Here is a 10,116-nt window from a genome sequence, read left to right as displayed (position 1 = left end):
ATTATATATATATATATATAGAATTATTGTTTGAGGTATTTAGCCTGCTGCCCAAGTGAAGCTCTTGAAAAAGTCGCAATAATAACACAAAAAAGAATCATATTGTAAGCCCTAAAGTTGCACATATTGTGTTTACATGCAGCAGCGTTTTTAAAACAAACGTCAATATTGCTTAAGGTAAATTAGCATTACAACTATTTTGATGTTGTCTTCAATAATAAACTAGACAGTATTTATAGACAACTTTAACATGTGTTTGGACAAAATATAAAGATGGCGTTTTAATAATTGATATCTTAAAATAAATGTTGTTGCTCTGGTTGAGTTATTCTGGTGTCTAAATTGGTGTTAAATGTAGGCCTATAGCCATCACATGCATGTCAGGTATGTGCTTGGCACAACACTATAGAGATTAAAATCATGTTTAGTTGAAAAGTATTTGTTGTACTTTCCCAAATGAATTGCTTTCATGGTTCATTGTAAATTATAATAAACTGCTACCTGTTAGGCGTAGAAACGTTAGCAGTAGCTTAGCCTGTGCCAATATCCACACCTGAATTATTTCAGTTAGGCACTTAATTAAACTAGTATTAATTATTTGCTCTTTTCTCAATGACATTGCAAGTTTTGTCTTCTTTTTTCTAGGTTCTGTTGATGTGACAAATGAACATCAATATTAATAAGGTGCTGTTCTTAGTGTTTCAAGAATAGCATGTGTTTATTTTACATAGTTCCTGCAGCTGTTCTCCTTGGTAGGGCTGCTAAAGTATTTAAACCTAAGTTTAGGTTCTGCCTTGGTAGTAAATGTTTTAAATGGCAAGTTGGCAGAAGGAATAGTATATATTTTAAAGTTTTGCAAATGTATGTTTACTTTATCTCAATTACATTTGATATCTTTAGCATTAAATATTTCATTTGAAACAGTTCATGGACAGTAGAGAGTAATTGTTGCCTAGATCACAATTTATGGTGCTTTAGTCTGATGGAAGAAATACATAGTACAGGGTGTATAATGTTGTTAAACTGTTGTATCAGCGATTCAAAACACAACATAATTAGATTAAACAGAAAATATGTCTATAATAGTTGCAATATTATTCAATTTCTAAATAATACTTGATATTTTAAGAATAAATTATAAGATACATGTTTGGGGTTGAAGACTTTCAGTTGTGGCTTGTCTGACTTTATCTTCAACAAGTTTTCATCTATGCTTGCTACCTTATACAAACTGTGTTACCACCAGATATGCTAACTAGATTTCAATGCATAATTGCCAATAAAACATCAAATAAAATAATTGTACGAGATTAGACTTTGATTTCAAATTAGGCTTTGAGTTCAGCAAGGTTAAAGATTAAGCAAAAAAAATTAATCATGTCTCTCTATCTACAGTAGGTATAATATTTCTTTGCCATCAATTTTAGTTTAAGCTTTAAACTGGGTGATGCAGAAATTAAGACTTGCATTGGAAGATAATAAGTTGGTTACATTAGATTTTAAAAACGACAGAAACTAACAGTAATTTCAGTATAGTTCTATTACTAGTATTACAAAGTTTAACTGGTGGATCCTGATTATGTTAAGAAATCATACACTTGTAATGATTACTTGTATGCACATTTCAGGATGTGTTTATATATATATATATATATAATCAATGCTCCGCAGCCAGCATTGGAAAGAGCTCACTGGCCTCTTGCAGTCTACCGCTGTAAAGAGACTGACACATGAAACTGACTCAGTTGTTGTCAATGTTCAGATAGCATGAGATAGCTGTGTTGATATTACTTGAGCTTATTTTCATTGTGCTTAATACCATGTAAACTGATAAACTTTCAGAAGTTACGCTACAGATTACCTTGGGGGGCAGATAATAATTAAAAAAATAGACAAACTGAAGTAATGGTTGAGCTGGTTTAAAATGTATCATTTTATGATATTTCAATACCTTTCTTATGTTTTTTAACTTTTCAATTAAAAAAAAAAAAAAAACATTTAAATTGTTTATGAAGAAGAATCCTACATGTTATCTGGTCAGCATGCAACAAAAGTTATTTTGAAAAGTCTGGCATGTGATTCAGTGGTGCTGAATGGATAGCACTTGAATCTGTTAATTTCTAAAAGTGTTATGTAGGATCTACATACAATACAAATAAATTCAATGTGGCACAGATGCAGAAATCTTTAGTCTTTAAAATAAATGTACCAATGAGGTTTTTTTTAGGCTTCTGAAGCAGTCTTTTGCATTGACTTTATGTCAAGCTGCTTTCAGATTTTTAGCTATTTAGATTCTGTTCTGTGTTGGTTGATAAATGTCAAGGCCTCAGCTGTAACTCTACTAGTGTTGCTATGGGGTACTCTGCAGCTCCCTTTTTGCTGGGTATAATTCAGATGAGCATGACTGAAGAGGCTAATCACAAAGGTTACTATCAGTTACAGAGGAAAGGTTTTAATCTCAGACAGCATTTCTTTTCCTGGAGATACTGCTGTAGTTGTGCACTTAACACAGTTCCAATCTAACAGGTGACATTTTATACAGCACTACTCTTTCTTCTCGGGTTTAAAAGAGTGTTCATTTTATGCCATTGTCAGACACCAATATGTGTCAGCGATACTTCAAAGTGGACTTCATATTTTATAATAGCTGGCATAATTACAGCATCAGTGTATAAAGACAGTGTATAATGTGGGTTACAGGTACAGAAGAGAATGGTGTCTTAAAGGAAAATCCTACTTCAGATGTAAATTACTGCTGTATCCCCAACCCTACATAGTTAAACAGCACAATAATCAGCTGGTTGATTTTATTTGAAATAACAAAGTCAGTGCCCATTCCATAAGCACAGCCTGTTTTACATAATCCTGAAGGAATGTACCAGGCCTCAGAGACGCACTGTAATAAGGTAATTGAATAAGAACCCTTTTTCTTCTGGACTCCTAATGGCAAGGAGGTTACCATTAAATAAGTATTAAGTGTTTCTTGCTTGATGTTCTGAAACCATCTTTCTCCCAAGAGCAACATTGTTGTCTGTCTAAACAGCTGCTTCCATTAACCTTGTATGCCTTACCGTATTTATTTTCTTAGATCTGTTATTTTTTTAAGCATTAGGTGGAGATGTGATACTCAAAACATTTTACTCATTTCCATTCCACAAAACAAAGGTAAATGTTCTGGAGGCTCTTCGGCCAAGTATTTCTCAGAAGTTAATGGGTTTATTTGTCCTTCCTTTTTAGAATTCTGCTTGGATAACTGATCAAGAGGGGAGGCTCAAAAACTCCATGGAAGACCCTCACGATTTGAATGAACAAGTAAGTGCAAATGTGATTCTCTCCATATTTCTTATAAACATGTACAGTACAATATGCTTCATGGAATCAGGGTACTGGACCATCCAATATATAGGGCCCTATGAAATATGTTTTATTATTTAGGATTTTCAGATTTATTTTTTCCTGATTTCAGATTTTTTGGTTTTAAAAATCTTTAATTGTTTGTTTTTTATAACCTCAAGTGTTGGATACATTGAAAGCAATGATGAAGCTAGAAATGCATGAAGAAATATGACAAAAAAAAAGGGTTTAATCAAAGTGATTTTAGAAAAAAGGGTACAAATTGGCACAATGTAATAGAAACAAACTAGGAACATGCAGCAACTAGACCCTACATTCTGCAGTAATCATTACAGTACTATCTGCTCAGAATAACTTATAGGTAGTTGTTTTTACCCCCAAGCGATAACGGTAGCTAGCAAGTGAAGTGGGACGAGAGGCAGCACTTTTTTAAAATTAAAATCACTGTTGTGTGGTGGCTGAGAGGTGCAAAAATAGTTTTTCATGTGTTCCTATGACGTGTGTTTCTTGAAGCCTGTTCTCATATAAACACCATCCTATTTCAATGTAATTTTTTAAATACATACATATATATAACTGAATTTGTAGTAATGTCCTCGGGTGCCTAATTTAGTTTTTTTTTTTTCTCTAAATTCCGTCTGTGTTCTCCGCAACGCGGATTTCATAGGGTCCTAAATATAATGTGCACAATTTATACCTGACTCTATTTTGTGGTAGAATATTATTCTAACTGCATAATCTTCAAAAAACAACCAAAAATGTTTAGCATGCAGGCTATTTAGCATAAAAATGACATTTCGATAACAATTTAACAGTGATCGCTTAATATTTTAATTGTTCTAAATGTGAACAATACATTTTACAATTAATGTGTACAGTATTGTATACATATTGTTTTTTATGCTTATGGCTGCTGTTCGGGTGGGGGAGGGAGATTCCCAATAACAGTACCTGCGAGTTCAAGATCATTCTTTCAAGTAAGGTGCAGCTGCTTCCGTTTTACCTTGGCATGTGTTTCACAGACTCCCTCGAGGCAAACACCATTTGTTTTTCAAGTGTCATTGGGAATTTGTGTCTTGTTCCCTAAGGTCATGTAACTTAGGTCCCTATTTTTTTGTATTGACTGTAAGTTTATTATCTCAGTAAGTGTTACCTTACCTTTAAGATCAATAAAACATACATTTTTTACTTTCTCCAGCCCTAATGTAAATACGTGAAACCCTAGCCAAAAAAAAAAGAAAATCCTAATCTTCAACCATGATGCCTTTCTTAAATTTACAGCAGTTTAGGAGTAAAAGAAAGAGGAGGGTACTCACATAACACAATGGGGAAATTCTCAGAAGGTCGTTATGCCAAAAGCAGTTACAATATTTCACTTTTTTTTTTAAATGTACTCCTGAGTTAGTATTCTCAGTAGGTTATAGGTAATTCATAAGGTAAAAAAAAATCTTGTTTTTCATTAATGAAATTTTGTTATTTTATCAGATATTTAAACAAACTAATGAGTATACCAAATGCATCAAATTAAGTGCTTATTAGTGTAATTATCCAACTTAGAAATGTGATGTGATTATATATATATTTGCATATGCATTATATAGCGTCTGTATTATTTTAATATATTTTTACTTAACTTGAAATTATGTAATTAGTGCTGCTAGAATGCATATGCCAATTTGCTTTTGCTGTTGAAGTAGAATCAGCTTTGTTTACAACTACCTATAATGTCAAGCACTGACATATTTCACTTACTGCTTTGAACATGAACAAACACAGACACTTCTGGCATTCTTCAGGAAAAGGATAGGAGACGCCCCCTGAATTTAAGTATGCAAATAGGTCATTTTTATTAAGCTAACATATCACAACAAATTATCATTTGGTTTACCAAGAAAATGTGAAACTCAGTCTATAAATATCAGCAGGAGCCCAAGATCAACCCTCTATTTACAAACAGGCTATCAAGTGAGATAAAGCGTTAGATTACATCTAAAACTAAGATGGATATGCATTCTGAGAAGCTGTGAAAATAACGCAAGTAAAACCTAGATTGTTGTGTTTTCATTGTGCATCAGTATATATATATATATATATATATATATATATATATATATATATATATGTTATTTTACATTTTAAATAGTGAGCAGATAGGGTTGTTGATTGTTTGTGAATAACAAAATATTGAGCTCAAGTCATGTGATTTCATAATAACGTCAGGTGCTCAGTGTTTGGTATTTGTGTAGAGTTAAAATTGTCGAAATGAGTTGATTAAGAATCTCGCTTATTTGTATTTTCAGTGCATGACATACTGCATTTAAGGAAATAAAGGAAGTGCTGAACCAAATGTGTTTTTATATCCATTTCCAAAAAATTGTTCAGATTCAGGATTTTCACGTCTCACGTCCGTGACAAAATCGTAGCCTTACTCGTCACTGAATAATACTGAATCAGACACAGATCAGTGGGTGTTGGCACGCCACACAGGCACACAGATTTAATTACAACACAGGCCCCGACGCTAGGGTACCAACAGTGGTAATTCTAGTGCCAGATTTAATAAAGAAAGGCAAAAAAAGTTCAAAATAAAAGCTTGCCACACACGACAAGTGCTAGCTTCCCTAAAAGAGACATCCTATGAAGAGACCTACCCTATGAAACCCTCACTGTACTGTCCCAGCGTCCTCCCGGCGATTCCAGCCTCTTACTGACGTCCTCGGCTGGGCGATGCCTTCATGAGCACCTTCTTGGAGTGTAACTGTTTTGATTTAAAAATATAAATGATGATAACTGGTGTGACATATCTTCTTTAAACAGCGGATTACTATACCTTAATTAAAAACTGCACAAGTGAAATGTGGCCAAAACTACCATCAAACCCACTATAATTATATAGTCCCTCAAAGGGTTTTAATAGCTCCCTGAGATTCTGTGTTGAGTGACAGATACTCAAACCAATTTTTGAACTGTGGCAGTGTCAGAGGCAAATCCCACACTAAGGCTCAAGATTAATAATTGACATGAATCTGAAACAGTGCAAGTGATTTAATCAAGTGATTTTCCTTTGTGTGCATTTAACTTCCTTTGTTGTCTTTTTTGAAAGTGTTACAGTATTGTTAATGTATGCCCTGCAAATATCAGTTCATGTTCAAGGGTAGGTGCACTTTGGTTGATACTTTTTAAATGTGTGATGAGATGAATGCCACTAGCTACTGTAGTTACAGTATATGCATAATACGTGATACAAGGGTAATCATTCAGCATATTTTAATGATTTATTTTAAACTACATATACATGATGGACAAAATTCTAATTTCTCTTTAATAATATAATTGTGCAAATAAGTTTGCTTGATACAAAGGAAAGGTGAGCTGTGATTACTCTTGAGAAACTCAGTTGCGTACATTGGAGGTCAGCGTAGTGGGTAATAGGGTTAGTGATACCCTGTGCCGTCAAAAGAGTCAACTGATAAAAGCAGGTACATTAATTAGGAACTATACAGTATAAAAAAGAAGTAGCTAACAGAGCTATTGCACAGTAGCCATATGGCCATAATACCACTGACTGAAACAAGGATATCATCAGTGGACCACCTTAGAGGATTTTAGGACCACTCTCAGTTGTCTCTGGTGTTTATCTATGAACCAGTGGCTTGTCTTTTTTTGTTTTCTTTTTTTTTTGCATTTGTACTTTCAATTTTTAACCCCCTTTTAACTACTAGGACTTGTTTTTGTTTGTTTGTTTTTTTTTTGTTTGTTTGTTTTTTTGTAGATGTAGAGGATTGTTTTTAAACTGTATATATGATAACCCAGTTACAACGTTTGAGCACATCTTAATTAGTGTGCAGGGTCCCCAAACTCAGCGATTGGATGTAAACAACTTTTTTCAAAAAAGTTTTTGTGAAAAGAAATCATTTTGGGTTAAAAACCCGAATTAAATCAAAATTATGTATTATCTAAGGCAGATCATTTTTTATGCTGGTATGACAAAAGTACATTCTGTATTACCGGTAAACTTAAAAGATTTCCGGTGAAAAAAATTATAATCTGATCCTTTTCTGGCAAAGAATACACATTAGTTTTGCGTGAAAAGTCTTAAGTGTAAAGACATCTCCATTATAAATGCATTTTTGTTTGTTTAAAGATCAGTCTGTATTGTTAAGGAAAAAATTGGCTGCTAACTCACAAGTTTCAAATATCAAAGAGATTCACGAAGAACAGGTGTAATTTCATCCCAGAGACCAGTTTTATATAACGGCATAGATATTTAGGATGGCTCATGCCAACTTAGAAAGTAACAATGATTTTAAGTAGGGCAAGGACTATTTATTACATGTGTGGTTTTTAATGCAGGTTTTGGTGAAATCTAATCCAGTTTACAAACTGTTGCTGGCTAGGTTAAATATTTGAATTGTGTTGTCTTAGTGTAAGCTTGTCACATGCTGTGGGGTGGGGAGGTTTGCAAACTTTTTGATGTTGTTTTCTTTTTGATAGTTTTTTTTTTTTCTAAAAAGAGCAATTCATGTAAAAGTCTTTAATTGATAGAGTTAAACCACAAGGACATAACGTTATCAAGACAACAAGTGTTGTCTTGAAACCAAAACATAAATGATATCAGGAAATTGACATTTCTAATTCAAGATTACTAGGCCAGTTATCTAATTTTAAGTTGTACTGTTCTGTTAGGTAATGTCCTATGAAATTCTAACAATGTCTTCATATTCCACCTCCCTCTATTAGGCCTTGCTTCAGTGCCTGGCTGATTGATTAAAAATGCACAGGATTTTGCTTAAGGCATGGTGACCTACCTATAACATGGACTTTGGTTCCTTAGAAATCAAAACTTGCTCTTCTCTCTACATTACAGTAATACAGTTTTGCTAGCTTTGTCATTTTGTTATAAATATATCAATTGTGGCCCAACAGTACAGTGTAAACAAAGTGCAGTTTTGTTGGCCTAAGTAAATATAAATTCAGTGCAGTATTACAAAAATCTGAAGACAACAAAGCACTGGCTATTATATTGAGGAGGGCAGGGAATGTTCATATTTGCTGCCATTCTTTGTCTTTCTAGGATCCTTATGGTATTGAGAGGTATTGCAGTAATATGATTTTGTTATTGGCCACAGTTTTTATTCAGAGATGAGATTTTATTTGTTTTCAAAGAACCAGGTTAACTGTAATTTCTACAATATTGTACAGTATATGGAGCAGACATATCACTTATCTTCATATCACATATCTTCTATCCCATAAATCTCCATTTCATAACACTTTACAAATGTATACAGAGCATTCTAAAGCATTAGTGGTATAAAAGTGGTATAAAAAGTCTTAAGTAGAAGAGGGCAAAATGTCAGAGAATTCTACTACTTGTTAAATCTGAATTTCTACCTGGAGTATAATGGTATGTTTTCTGACTGGCTAGATATGTTTTGTAGTAAGTGGTATTCAAAATGTCATTCATAGATCTGGTTTGTGGCCAAAAATAACGGCCACAGAGAGGAACAGGGTCAATCTCATTTATTCATGAGCATGACGTAAAAGTTGGGAAATCCACACCTATTTTCACATGGAAACCCGCATTTCACGTGAATACGTCCACTGCTCCCAATCCAGTCAGCCTTGGGAGCGTACGTGGAAGCGTGCAATAGCTGGGTTGGACAGTTTCATTATATACCTCTGTGTTCATTATTTTCTTTTTTTTCAATTAATAAGTCGTGTGATCAATTAGTTGAAATATTATTCACTACTAACGATATGCCACCCCATCAATGGATATTTCAAAAACAATTTGGGCAAGAGCAGTAAAACATATTATTAAACAACCAGGCACCAGGCATTTACAAATTACAGCTTTATTACATGAGCGCAACACTGTGCTGTAGAGTTTCACTCACGCAAGATGTCACCTGACAACCATGGATTCTCTCTGCATGGAAACCACATTTTCCCGAGCTGTCAGCGAGAACGCCTGCGCATGGCTAATTTGCATATTGACCTCCTTCTTTCCCCTTCATTTTCATGAGGTCAGTTGAAAATGCGGTCTTGCCAATGGAAACCCGAAATGTCATTTTTCATTTGGCTCGAGCACAATGTCTCGAGAAAAATGACAAATGTTACGCATTTTGTGTTAATTATTAGGTAACGTGCCATTTAATTAGTTTTTTTCTTTTATAACTATATACAAAACTATTTTTGAAAAATGAACAACATTTGTTAATATGTTTGTAATCTGATAATTACCAGTTAGTAAACAAAAAATGTGCCCCTTAAAATAAAGTTTGACTAACAGCATGTAGAGTCACTGCAATGGAGCAACCAAAAAAGGTTGTGATCGTGTTTTGAAATGCTAGTGTTTTGTATTAGTTACTGATAAAACATAATACTACCATCTGCTCCGTCCAATTTAAATGGGCAGTGCTGCATTTAATTTTGTCCATGTGAATGATCTGAAGAGACTAACCATTACAGAATCGGTTTAACAAAAGTTATACAGTTGTTTAAAAGCATACTTTCTCTTTAAAAAATATTTTAACTATACTAAGCATTAATATTTTTATAACAATTTTGTTATGTGCATTATTATCAATAAATTGGAGTACTCACTGTGGTTGTGAAACAATTCAGCTGAGATTTTTTTTCAATCGCTATTATGATGTGTGATGATGACGCAACTGAGACTGAGAGTTTTAGACTACAAACATCTCAAGTTAACTACTGAAATATATGCATTGTGAAATACAGTCAGTCTCCCGTAAG

General features: G+C 33.7%; 1 protein-coding gene across 1 annotated transcript in view; it reads left to right on the top strand.

The window, feature by feature from the left end:
• The first annotated feature begins 648 nt into the window (after positions 1-648).
• The window catches only part of eya4 (EYA transcriptional coactivator and phosphatase 4), a 95,412-nt gene continuing 85,944 nt past the window's right edge, over positions 649-10,116 (top strand). Inside the window, exons 1-2 of the mRNA XM_041252444.1 lie at positions 649-684; positions 3,238-3,312. Of these exons, the coding sequence (XP_041108378.1) occupies positions 664-684; positions 3,238-3,312 (96 nt within the window). The 5' untranslated portion in view covers positions 649-663. The remainder of the gene's footprint in view (positions 685-3,237; positions 3,313-10,116) is intronic.

The sequence above is a fragment of the Polyodon spathula genome, chromosome 6 (genome assembly GCF_017654505.1).
Source record: "Polyodon spathula isolate WHYD16114869_AA chromosome 6, ASM1765450v1, whole genome shotgun sequence".
Classification (NCBI taxonomy): domain Eukaryota; kingdom Metazoa; phylum Chordata; class Actinopteri; order Acipenseriformes; family Polyodontidae; genus Polyodon; species Polyodon spathula.
The sequence above is the reverse complement of the archived record's forward strand: the minus strand, read 5'-3'. Positions and strand labels throughout refer to the sequence as shown.